Raw genomic sequence first — 12,816 nt, 5'->3', positions numbered from 1 at the left:
GTGCCACTTTCAAAGGGCGGCTGTTCTTTGGTTGTCATATACAGTATGTTCTTTATGAAGCTGGATCTGGGTTAATAGCTGTTGGGGCACCAGTGAAATAAGCAAAGGAGCCCTCAAAAGCCTGGCCACACCAGTTGTGAAACACAAGGCAGTTTCCCCCTCACTTCCCAGAACCTGCATTTTCATTAAGAGCTGTTTGACAGTGGAATTTGCTGCCAAGGAGTGTGGTGGAGTCTCCATCTTTGGAGGTCTTTAAGCAGAGGCTTGACAACCATATGTCAGGAGTGCTCTGATGGTGTTTCCTGCTTGGCAGGGGGTTGGACTCGATGGCCCTTGTGGTCTATTCCAACTCTATGATTCTATGATTTCAAGCACAGAGTATGTAACAAAGGGTTCAAGGAGCACTCTTATTGCACACACAAGATGGTCTCATGTTTTTCTTTTAATTTGAAAAACAACAACAAACAAACCACTTTTAATACTACTAAATGTATTCCCAAATTTCCTACTTGCGCCCTTGCTGTTCATTCAACTTTGGCCAGTTTGGCAGTGGGGAAGTAAGCTCTCCATATTACATGCTGGTTGACATCAAACCGACAGATCTCCTTTTCACAGCTTTATCAAGAACAGTTCACTGGAGACCGCGAAAAATCAGGTTGCCCAACATCCTGTTGGTTAGGATGTTGGATGCTACAAAGAGGGAGCTGCCATATTCTTATTTAAGCCAACACTTCTTATGCAAGAAGTTGCTGCAGATAAACATTTTAAGACACCCCTGCCCTTTGTATTAGTTCAGAAATGGATAAAGACCTCTTCCCAAGGCAGCTCAACAGGCATATCCTTCTGTGAGATTCAGGTGAGATTCCTACTTTTAACTTTTAGACGCTGCCTCAGCAACAGATGCAGAAGATCCAGCTTGCCTTTTTCAGACTATACAGGATTTAAGATTGCAATAAATTAACACAAGGGGACAGGAAAGCAAAACAAAGAATCCAGGATAGAGATTGGGCAATACAGCCATACTTAAAGATACATATATAAAACATCTGACATCTTAAAAAGAGAATAGTAAACAGTGTTTTATGACTTAACGCATCATTCTACATAGTGGGGTTAAGCAGGGGGGACAGACACTGAACCCAAGAGGACCAATTGTTATCCAGTATGGCAGGGAGGGGGCCCTATATGCATTGGAATGTACATCAAACAAAAGTTAACAGCCACAGACATGCCACCAGTTTCTTGACAGTCCAGTGGACCAGTGTCTTGCTTTTGATGGAAAAAAAATGATACTTCAGAAAATGATCAGGAGACAGAGTTTTGATGAATTGGTGAACAAATTAACTAAAACCTTCTTTAGGATGTCTTTGGCAGGGATGGCTAATGTTATTGGACTCCACCTCCCATCAGCCCAAGCCAGCAAATGGTCAGGGATGTTGGGAGCTCTAGTCCAAATATATCTGGGGGCACCATGTTTGCTGCCTTTGGTCTATAGAAAGGTGTCCCAGAACCAGAAACTTAAATGGCAGCCAGTGTATGTGTGTGTGGGGGGGGGGGGTTAACCCTGAGCAGTTTGTAGGAGGGAAGCATGTACTTTGCTGTGGATCTTCAATTCCAAAAAAGCTATCAAGTTGGAAGTGCAAAAGTCTTTTTCAGATCAAGTGCTAGTGGTTACATTATACAGTGAAGGTGAACTCCGTAATACGGCACAAAGCCTTCAGGGACAGTTTCCAGTGACAGTTGCCATCAAGGAGCACAACATGCAAGAAATAACTGAAAAGTACTTAAGCCACACCAACCAAACTGTCTCAGCAAGGAGGCCTGCTTGACAAGCTTACTTCGGCAGTGGCCGATATTCCCTAAAATGCCCGCTTGTGACAGGAACTCTGTTTTTAGTCCAACATGACTGTATATGGCTCGCAGTTTTGCTACCCTACTCAGACTTCCTGTAAACCAGGGAGTTGTGCAGAAAAGGAAAGAAAAATAATATATGAATGTCATACAACGTCACCATGTTGCTATCTGGGAATAGAAGCCACAACAGTAAGTTTCTTCCCACTGAAAACAAAAACACTTTCCTCTGTGTCTTTTGCACTAGGATACAAATCATCTTCCAGAAAGCAAGGCCAACTCCTGCACAGTGCCAAGCTGGTAGAGGTGCCCGTTCCTCCTCCTCCTCCTCATCAGGTGGTTGCTGCTACCCATCCTCACCTGCAAGGCCTAACACAAAAAGAAGACCAACAAATGCCCCTCCCCAATCAACTAGTCACCCTCTGACACTTGGATGACTGAACCAGCCATTTCATTGGCCCAGAAGATGTCCCATGGTAGACTCTACCTGGAAGGTTCAGTTTATGTCTATACGAAAGCCAGGATAGCCCTACTTGGTACAGCAGGTTTCACATGGTAGAAAACAAGGCGGCCCCTGAGAAGAACATTTGAGACATGGCCACTTTTGTCAAAATCGGAAGGGAGCCATCCATTATCAGGAAGGCTAATTAGCTGAGTAAACCCAGAGTTGCCACAAAGGAAGACAACATCCATCTTCTGTAATGGTTGCTTTGCTTGCTAGACATATTGCTTCTTGGAAGCACTGCTGCTAGGCCGGCTCGACTGCCTTTCCTGAGAGAGATGGACTATGGGGGCATCCGTGTTAAAGACGTCAGGGGGCTTATTCCTGCCTTGCAAGGCCAAGGTTTCTTCTGTGTTGAAGTTAGCCCAGTTCTGCTCACTGGAAAGTTTGTTGTATGCCTGGTAGGGCGGAGAAGGCCTCTCATTCATTGGGAGGTAGAAGAAAGCCTTGTCGGAATAAGCCTCCTCAGGCACACCGCAAAGCTTGTTGGGGAAGCTGTTGGCCTCACAGGGCATGGGAGGAGCAGAGGAGGGGGAACAGTAGTCTCTTTCCTTGGTGTTGTGGAGCAGGCTCTTGCAGCAGAGGTGGAAGAGTTCCAGAAGGTTGAGAACGAGGGAGATCAAGCCCACCACTAGCATGAAGAGGATGAAGATAGTTTTTTCAGTGGGACGGGACATAAAGCAGTCCACATGGTGTGGGCACGGGTCCCCCTGACAGACATAACGGGCATGCATTACAAAACCATATAGGTACCACTGGCCAAGGAGGAAGCCAGCCTCAAAGATGCTCTTGAAGACCACACTAATGGTGTAGGTCCACATCAGAGGCCCGCGGATTTTAATCCTCCCATCCTCCGCCACGCAGATCTTGGCCATCTTCTTCTCCACCGCCACCAGCATGGCTGTCACCTTGTAATCCTTAGACTGCAAAGCCCGGAGCTCACTCTCCCGCTCCTTCAGCTTCACCTCAAGCCGGGAGAGATAGATGACGTGCCCCAGGTAGACCAAGGTGGGTGTGCTGACAAAGAGGAACTGCAGGACCCAGTAACGGACGTGGGAAATGGGGAAAGCCTTGTCATAGCAGACGTTGGGGCAGCCGGGCTGCTTGGTGTTGCAAACAAAGTCTGACTGCTCATCTCCCCACACGGACTCCCCGGCGAGGCCCAGGATCAAGATGCGGAAGATGAAGAGGACCGTCAACCAGATTTTGCCGATGACCGTCGAGTGCTCCTGCACTTGGTCCAGTAACTTCTCCAGGAAGCCCCAGTCACCCATCTTGTGCTAAAGGAGAGCACAATACATACTTTTACCACTTAAAAGCCACTCTTGATTACTTGCTATGTGATACATAGCCACACAGCGAAGTTTTGCAAATATTGTTTCCATAACATCATTCAGTGAAGGTGGTGTTTCTGACTAATATTAACAGGGAACGTTCCTGCCCCAAAAGCTTACAGGTGAAAGTTTAGATAGCTTGGGGTGGGGAGAGACCAGCACAAGTGAAGACCAAGTATGAGCAAGTACAGATCACATATAATTGTTGTATTTTATTTTTTTGAAATAAGGAGCCCCAGACTTAAAATACAATTTGCCTTAAGACGCTAACAGTCAGAATGGTAGCTTGTGCAAGTCTCACCTCTGGTGCCCTGCTATTGTGGAAGTGAAGAGCAGCTGAATTTCTAGAAGTGTCAGAACTTGCTTTCAAAATAACAAAGGGCAGAGGAATCCAGAAGTGTTTCAGGCTCTTCTACATCTGGACAAGGACAATCCTTACAGAGCACCCCATTTTTAAAAGACAGTTTTGGGATAGAGAGAAAGGGCCAGCTAACTGTTCCCAGGATCTACACCACCCTCTCCACCTATCTAGTAACAAGATACTTTGAGGACTAGAATATTTGCCTATCCAGAATTTTCATGGACATTGAAGGAAGAAAGCTTTAAGAGTAGAGTTTAAAGCAGAAAAGTACAGATATATGCATATACAAATTCTGGACCGTAGTTATGTTAGCAGCCTAAAAAATACTTTAAAAATACCAGTTCTTTGGAAGGGGTTTGGAAGAGTGCTCAGCAAGCAGGGAGAAGAGGCAACTCTACAGGAGAAGGGCCTTGTTTTTCTGCTGTGGAAACTTGAGGCAGCTTTAATAGGATTCTCAAAATGTATTGCAGTGAGGCACTGACAAGACCCAGACCTCCTTAGCTTCAACAATCTTGGCCCATTAAGTGTCTTAAGACCAGGCCCTGGGACCAATGTGAATTAACCTACTGGCCTGCAAATTAATCCTAGAAATTGCCCTGTGAAGGAGAAAAGGCAACAGTCAAATCCACACCATATATTCATGTTGTTGAACTGAAGTTTTGCAAGAAATAGTTGCATAAATAAAAAATAAATAAAGCTCATGATCCTACGACTCATACTACTTTCACAGTCATGTTTCCTCCCCAAGGAATTATGAGAAATGAAGTTTGTTAAACATGCTGGGAATTATAGCTCTGTGAAGGGTTCTCCTAATAGCACCCATGACAAACCACAGTTCCCGGGGGGGGGGGGGGGACCATGACACTGAAAGTGGTATAAAAGTGCTTTGCATGCTTGGTGTGGATGTCTGCTAAGAAGCTCCACTTTGCAGGAAAATTCCTAATAGTCTCATCGTTTGCAGAAGATTTAGAAAAAAACCACCACAATATATTTCTACCAAAGGGACCAGACCCTCACTTCCCCTGATCTTAGAGCTGATCAGCAGTGGAACAGACTGTCTAGGAAGGTGGTGGACTATTTCACTGGAGGTTTTTAAACAGATGTTGGGTGGCCATTTGTCAGGGACTGCATTGCAGGGAGTTGGAGTAGATGGCGCTTGGAATACCTTGCAACTCTTTGATTCTATGATCTTTTAGCACTTAGGAGACAAACCGCCCAATGAATGCTGTCCCTTTAGGGATCTGTACCAAGAAGCCAAGCCAACCACAACCTCATATCTGGGGTTAATCATATCGCTCATTGTTACCCTCAGTTTCCTGTAAAAAACAACAGCTAGAAAGATTAAATCTTATTGGGAGGGGGGAAGCAAGATACTGAGCACGCTGACAAAATATACAAAACGGAGACCTTTGAAAAGCTACTCTCCTCTGCTGTGTTCAGCTGCTTTGCAGGAACTTCCCCTTAAAGCTAACGTCACCTTAAATTTAAAATTTTGTATCAGACAAGGCACTTGTGCTTAAAAGCATGATTGCATACCAAGCTTTTAATTGGAGACAGCAATGAGGAGCTCCTGCTGCTGTAATAATATAGGAAGGTGTCTTATACAAATTCAGACCATTGCTCCACCTAGCTCCATATTACACACACTGACTGGCAGCAGCAGTTCCTACTTGGAGATGCAGCTGGGGACTGAAACTGGGACCTTGATGCTCTCTTGATGAGCTACAGCCATTTCTGCATTCTGGAGCCTTTCCCCACCCATCCAGTTATTTGTTTTAACTTGGCAAATTCATCCTGCAGCTCTGTCTTAGGTATCTTCAAAAACCATGCATGGAGCTACTAAACATGGGTATTTTTCAATGCTAAGCTATATCCTATCATAGATTTTTGACACCACCAACTTTCAAACATAAACAGAGATTTAATCTTAAAGTGCAAATAAAGACAGAGGAACAAGTCATAAAGTCCACAGATAACAAAGGCCAAACAACAGATTCTTTTGCTCACCTTTTAAGCCCTCTCTCAGCCTAGAACCTCTCTGAAGGGCACCACAGCCCTCTGCTTCTTGCCCCTGGGGTTATAAAGAGAAAGGAGCAGGCAGTCAATCAAGAAGCGTCCAGTCAGGGGCTTGATCAGCTTTTAAAGTGATAGCCTTTTCAACCTCACATACTGAAAGGATTGTCCCACTCAACAGAGCCAACGAAGGAAGGGTGTGTGTGTGTGGGCGGAGCAGGTTTAACTCTATCAAAGGGTTAAATTATTCTAGAGGAAATTCCGGCAGGGCAGGTAAATGTTTTTCTCCTGCTGCTGCCCAGAACTGCCTATCAAGGATAAGTAAGAAACCCCCAATGCTTGGAAGAAACGCAAGCTATCTCAGATCAGGGTTGCCAGATGGAAGGAAATCCTGTTCTGCTGCTGTGTCTTCATTGCCTGACACACATCAACCAGCAGAACTTTTCACGGCATGGAGGGAAACATGACTGCGGGCTAACGCTTGTGTTTCAAGGTGCTATTGAAAGCATGATGACAGTGGCAGGTTGAAAAGTTGGCAGCCCTATGCCAGTTTGGTGTGTGTGATCCTATCTTTATTATCTGGCTGTGAGTCCATGCTCCAGAATTTGCATTCTGTACTGGGACTGAGGCTCAGTATACATGGAATATACACACAAGGATAAGAGTGTGCCTCTGAGCACATGCAGTGTGCTTGCTCCTTCTTCCACTGAGTACATGAGGACTAAAAACTAGTTGCCAAAGGATATGGCAACTTTGCTGAAGCAAAGCAGGTCTGTATGGGAGACTGTGCCATGCATACCCTCTTGATAGAAAGAGGGCAGGACAGAAATATAGCTAAACGACTAAATCATTCCAAGGTTCCATGCAGAAAAAGAGTACCAGACCAAGTGGAAAGAACTCACAGGCAAGTAGGAACTAATAAACAAATAAGGTAAAATAAATCAAAGAAATGGGCCCACTACTTCTGAGGCTGTCCAACTAATTTGGAGATTGGGCCAAAACAAATCTGGGGAAGGGCTGTAGCTCAATGGCAGAACACCTGCTTTGCATGCAGAAGGTGCCAGGTTTGATCCCTGGCATCCCCAGGCAGGGTGTGAGAGATCCCTGCCCCAAACCCTGGAGAGCTGCTGCCAGTCAGTGTAGACAACACTGAAGAAGACAGACTAAGGGCCTGACTCAGCAGCTTCCTATGTTCTTTCCCCGACTGTGGTACTCACCAACAAGTAAAATGCAAGTTTTCAGCAAACAAATCCAAGTTTTTGGTTCTGAGTTCAAGTTTTGCTCCAGAAGAGAAAGGAGGCCGCGGCAAGAGAGCACAGAGCCCTCTTGCTGTGATCCAGGAAACTCCGTGACTGTTCTGAAGAGCTTGGTGGTGGTGGTGGGGAAGTTGACTACAATAACTCCAGGATGAGTGCAGAGGGGAGGAGCTAAAGGGGAAGGGAGGAGTCACTGTTGTCAAAAGCTTTGGGCTGGCTTTCAGTCCTGTAGCATTATTACGATCCTCCAAGGGGCAGGTGGAAAAAGAAGGGAAACCAGGGTGACTTCACCTGCTTCCTGGCTGGAGGCATGTGTAATGGGTGGGTGAAATTATGGGAGAGGAGAGGAGACAGCAGGAGTCCTAAGAGAGGCTTGGATCAGCCCAGTGGCCTTGCAGGGTTTAGCTTGCTGCTTTCCTTACAAACGGGGGCAGGCAGGGGGAGAGCTACAGTCGGGGAAATAGGAAGCATAGGAAAACAACGAAGACTGAAATAACAAGCGTTGCCCATTGTGAAGCTGTCTGGGCCAAGAGAAACAAGAGGGAAATCCTGGAGAAGCGGAATTTGCCGGCAATTAACTAAGCGTGGGAATCGGGAATGAGCTAGGCCTCAGCAAGGCCAGTGGCAGTGGGAGTTTATTGTAGGGGGGCTCTGGTATTATCTTTTGGAAACTAGCAACGCAGCATGTCCCCCCCCCCCCCGCCCCAGCCTGGTCTTTGGTGTGTTTGCTTGGAAGCAAAATTATGCTGAGGCCAGTATTTTGGCCCCTTCTGCACTGTCAGAAAACAACAACAAAGAAACTGCAACCAACCAACCAGCCAAAGGACAGGTGCCCTTCGTAATGATTTGTACTCATGGTGGTATAAGGGCAGTTATACTCAATAAATGTTTGCAGCATCAAACATTTCTGGGTGGTCATAGTGCTTCATTTGCAAGAGCTGCATGTCTTTCCTGGCTAAATCTTGTAATTTTTGCACAACTAATGTTGTGGGGTTTCTTTTGTTTTGCCGAAAGCACATCAAAGTGCAAGTAGATAAATAGGTACCGCTCCGGCGGGAAGGTAAATGGCGTTTCCGTGCGCTGCTCTGGTTCGCCAGAAGCGGCTTAGTCATGCTGGCCACATGACCCGGAAGCTGTACGCCGGCTCCCTTGGCCAATAAAGCGAGATGAGCACTGCAACCCCAGAGTCGGCCGCAACTGGACCTAATGGTCAGGGGTCCCTTTACCTGATGTTGTGAGGTTTGTTTTGTTTTGCTACAAGATAGTAGTAATGCAACAATATGGAGAGGCATTGCAGAACAACTAATAAAGTGGAATGATCTGTGGATGGTCTAGTACCAATCTATTGCTAATGCTCTATTATTGCATCAGTGACCTGTTGCAGTATGTAGTATTCCTCAGTATGAACCAACCTGAAATTTAAGAGAAGAGAATTTTTTCTGGAAAATGATTTGTGAATTTACCCTTTTTTTTGCCACCACCCCAAACTCCCCCTTGGAGAACATTCAGGAAAATGAACCCCCTTCCATGTGCCTCTTAATTTCACCACCTGCATAATTTAGGGAGGCCATTTTCGCTCAGCTCAGAGCGAATGTGATGTCCTAATGTTGCTCCATGTTTGGTCTCAAAAATGGGGGGGGGGTGGCGGCCTGCTCCTGACCCCCCCAAAAAGTCTGAGGGGGCCCAAAGCGCCTCAGCCCCCTGGAGCCAGCGCCTATGGCTCAGCCACAGACTTGAGTCACTTTTTCCTAGGATGGGATTGAATTCAGCCACAGTATTTTTATAAGTAAGGAAGCAGTGCCACCTCCTGGGCTAAAGGTATGATTAACAACCAAGTCCTGAAGTGTAGTTGAGCTGTATTAGGACCAAATTAGACACCGTGTGGATGAACCATGATGGTTTCATTTATTTAAAGAACTTCAATCCTGCTCTCCAGCTGAAAAGGAATCTCAGGGCAGCTTACAATGATCAAAGTTATGGCCATGCTAAGACCCTGGTTTCAGGTTCCACTCAACTACGGTAATTTGCAGGGCCCACTTCAGATTGACTTTGATGGTGGGGCGAGATTGTTCAACCCTTTCTTCATCTTTGTTTTCAGCAAAAGACTGACCAGCCTAACCAACCCCTAGGTATGCCTTGTCTCCAGGTAGGATTGGGAATGTCCCCTGCCGGAATGCCTCCTGGAAAGCTGCTGCCAGTCCGTGCTTACAATACTGAGCTAGATGGGAAGGGGCTGCGGCTCAGTGGCAGAGCATATGCTTTGCATGCACCTGGGACCTTCTGCATGCAGTGCATTTTCAGGCTTTCCTGAAAATCCCCATGACTTGGGAAAATGGGGAGAAAGGGGCGGGGGAGGGTGGGTTTTATTTTTGCTGCTGTTGCGTGAGTTTAAAAATGTAGAAAAGCTGTGAAATGACAATTTTCTCTTGTGGCCACTGGGTGGCAGTGGGACAGCAAGCATTTAATAATACAAAGAAGGTAATTTCACCTTCTGAACTATGGGGGGGGGGGGGAGATCCCTCCAGAAAATTGGTGCATCTGCTGTTTTAAATAGACAGCTCTCTCTCTCTCTCATAAATAAACCCTTTGCTGAGTTAAGAGAACATAGTGATCTAAAGGCTGGGATGGAATTAAATATGGAGAGGCCCCTAAGTCACCATTAAAGTTTTAAGCTGCTGTCCTCCGAAGGTGGGTCATCACAGGGCTTTTGTTGAATTAGCTGTTGCTCCATCTGGGCTCATGGATGTTTGCAAAGGAAAACAGAGAGCGGGGCTGGGGGCAAAGGTTAGACGGTGGATGTAACTGGAATGAGACAAATTATTCTGAATGGGCATTTGAAGTGAAACACAAAAATTAGCGTAAGTACATAAAAAGAACCCTTCTGGATCAGGCCAGGGGCTCATCCTCTGCAGGAAGAGCAACTGACGCTGGAAAGAAGCGCATGGCTCACAGGAAAGCATGAGAATCTGAATCTTGGGGTTAGGAACTTTTGATATATATATATATATATATATATTTGCAGGTTTTGGTGTCCTCGGGTGTCTTCCCGTGTAAAAGATGGGGTGTCTAGGCGACGTTTCGACGAGGTCTCACTCGTCATCTTCAGGCTGGTGCTTTCGGCTTCTTGTTACTGGAACAGAGCAGGATCTCAGTGTTTGAGTTCCTATAAATACTGTTGGGGAGGTGTGGTGTATAGCCTCCAATGTTCTACGAAAGCAAATATATATATTTGTCTATACAGTGGTACCTCTAGATACGAATGGGATCCATTCCGGAGCCCCGTTCGCATCTAGAAGCAAACGTAACTAGTGATGGCACGTCTGCGCACACGCGTGTCGCTTTTCACCCCTTCTGCGCATGCGTGTGACGTCATTTTGAGCGTCTGCGCATGTGCAAGCGGTGAAACCCAGAAATAAGGCTCTCCGTTACTTCTGGGTTGCCATGGAGCGCAATTCGAACACGCTCAACTCAAAGCGTATTCAACCCGAGGTATGACTGTATTGTGCTCTGGCGTGCTCTGGTCCATGGGGTCACGAAGAGTCAGACACGACTAAACAACATGACTGTATTGGGCTTAGAAACACTGACTTGGCTGGAGTCACACCACCCATTTAAAACACACAAATCCTAGGAATTGTAATTTGCCCCTTATGGAACTACAGTTCCCAGAACCCTTAGAATACTGGGAATTGTAGGTTTTTTTGGTGGCAAGTCATGTGCTTTACATGTATGGTGCGGATGTGACCTACGTTTCGCTAGGGAGTTGGAGACACAGGCAAGATGTGGATTGAGAATTCATGGCTGAGATGCCCCGCCAGCTTCAGGTTCTGGATTTGCACAAGACTGCTCTGGGAATCCAAGCCTGAGCATAGCTGCCAAGAGCAGATGCCATAAAGCCAGAGCTTACTGGCTTGAGGTGGTGATGGGCTTTCTTGTGTGCTTCCTTCAGTACATATGTCAATATCTAAGCCAGGGGACCATTGTTTCCCTTGCCACATACCTGGCTACAGGGAGCAGAGCCCACCTGCTGTGTTTTGAATAGACTATTACCTTCCAAGGGGTATTAACTCCTTAGCTTGCAGCTGGCAAGGAGATAAGGAAAGGCTACTGCATAAGCCACTCAGCATCCAGCAAAGCTGTTGGGTAGGGGCTGGAGAGCAAGTGGGGGGCAATCAGAGTTTCCCAGGTGAGCTGCAACCAGTACCTGGAAGACTCTTTAAGAGGAAATGAAACGGAAATTCTTTCAATAACTTTTTGGTGTGTAATATTTATTAAGGGCTGGTGAATAATTGATACTGATCTCGGCTTCCTGGGGCAGGTTGGCTCTTGGTTAGATAGTATTAAAGTTTAACAACACTTGGCAGCTGCAAAGTAGGACGTGCACCCAAGGTGTGGTCTTCCTAGCACTGTGGGGCTGTGAGTGCCGAGTGTCCCTGAGCTGGCAGGAATGCGAGGGTATGAATCTCAGCTTGATGGAGATGGCTCTTAGCATTCACACATTGAAGTCAGGTTCATTGATTACATGTCATATTTTCGTTTTGGTTGGATCCCTTCATTCTTCTGTGATGGTGCTCAAGGATTGCAGCTCCAATGGGGTCTTCTAGCCTGCACATTGGGGGTCTGTTTATTTCAGCCAGGAAGCCACAGCAGGTGCCTTCATATCAGCTACAAACTGGACCACAATTATTCTCCAGCTTAGATGCTGGGGTTGGAAATATCTATTTCAGTGGGGTTCAAACAAAATAAAAGTCATTCCCTTCTGGTCACCTCTTTAGATCCTGCTTGGTGGCATCCTCCCCCAGCCCCCCAAATGGCTGGCAAGTGTTGGTGCTTCAGTGATAATTTATCTCCACTTGCTGTTTCTTTCATCATCTTCTGGATCAGCCACAGTATTACTGCCACCTAGTCAGGGATCACGTATAGATCCTGACTAACTAGCAGGGGCGTTGAGATTAGTGTCTTACTGTCTGGTCTGCATCACATTGCCACAATGTGGACAGCTCCTCTCCTGCCTTGCATCAGTTTTTGCCCTGCCCCCCCCCCTTGCTAGGGCAGGTGAAGACCCAGCTTCCTGTCCCAAAGTGGGGTCTGCAGGTACTGCCAACCAGCTGATCACCAGCACTTGCAAAGCTCTGTGTCTTTGCCTGCATGGTTTGGTTTTGTTGTAAATAAAAATATGCCCTTTTCCCTTATGGGGTATCCAAGAGCCCATATAGAGTCCTTACATAGGTTCCCTATTGGTAGGAGAGAATAACAGAGGCCAACCAGAGAATATTGAGAAGCAAAGCAGCTAGTAAGCTTGATCTTTATTGATCTGTTGCAACAGGGTGCTCCCCTCACACCCACAAAGAGGACCCACAAAAATGCTGTGCAAGGACTTATAAAGAGTTTTGAAATTCCCATCCTCTAGATCAAGACCACCCCCAGAAACATTATGCATACATCACAGAAGGGGTGTAACCTAAGACCACCCCTCAGATACATCCCACCTACATCACA

At 46.3% G+C, this 12,816-nt stretch overlaps 1 protein-coding gene across 2 annotated transcripts; it reads right to left on the bottom strand.

Moving 5' to 3' along the window:
- Positions 1 to 424: 424 nt before the first annotated feature.
- Positions 425 to 7,661, bottom strand: GJA4 (gap junction protein alpha 4). 2 transcript variants are annotated; one of them, XM_028738974.2, is made up of 3 exons: positions 7,279 to 7,658; positions 6,056 to 6,119; positions 425 to 3,633 (listed from the first exon to the last, which is right to left on the bottom strand). In XM_028738974.2, exon 3 carries the CDS (start codon positions 3,625 to 3,627, stop codon positions 2,569 to 2,571), a length of 1,059 nt encoding a protein of 352 aa, XP_028594807.1. In that variant the 5' UTR covers positions 3,628 to 3,633; positions 6,056 to 6,119; positions 7,279 to 7,658; the 3' UTR covers positions 425 to 2,568. The 2 variants fall into 2 exon arrangements, with proteins under 2 accessions (XP_028594807.1, XP_028594808.1); XM_028738975.2 differs by lacking the exon at positions 6,056 to 6,119 and having other exon boundaries at positions 7,279 to 7,661.
- Between the last annotated feature and the right edge of the window lie 5,155 nt (positions 7,662 to 12,816).

Source organism: Podarcis muralis, chromosome 7, assembly GCF_964188315.1.
Source record: "Podarcis muralis chromosome 7, rPodMur119.hap1.1, whole genome shotgun sequence".
In the NCBI taxonomy this organism is placed as follows: domain Eukaryota; kingdom Metazoa; phylum Chordata; class Lepidosauria; order Squamata; family Lacertidae; genus Podarcis; species Podarcis muralis.
The sequence above is the reverse complement of the archived record's forward strand: the minus strand, read 5'-3'. Positions and strand labels throughout refer to the sequence as shown.

What these genes read in the sequence shown, in the direction of transcription:
- GJA4 (XM_028738975.2), bottom strand. Translation starts at nt 3,627, where the DNA reads ATGGGTGACTGGGGCTTCCTGGAGAAGTTACTGGACCAAGTGCAGGAG.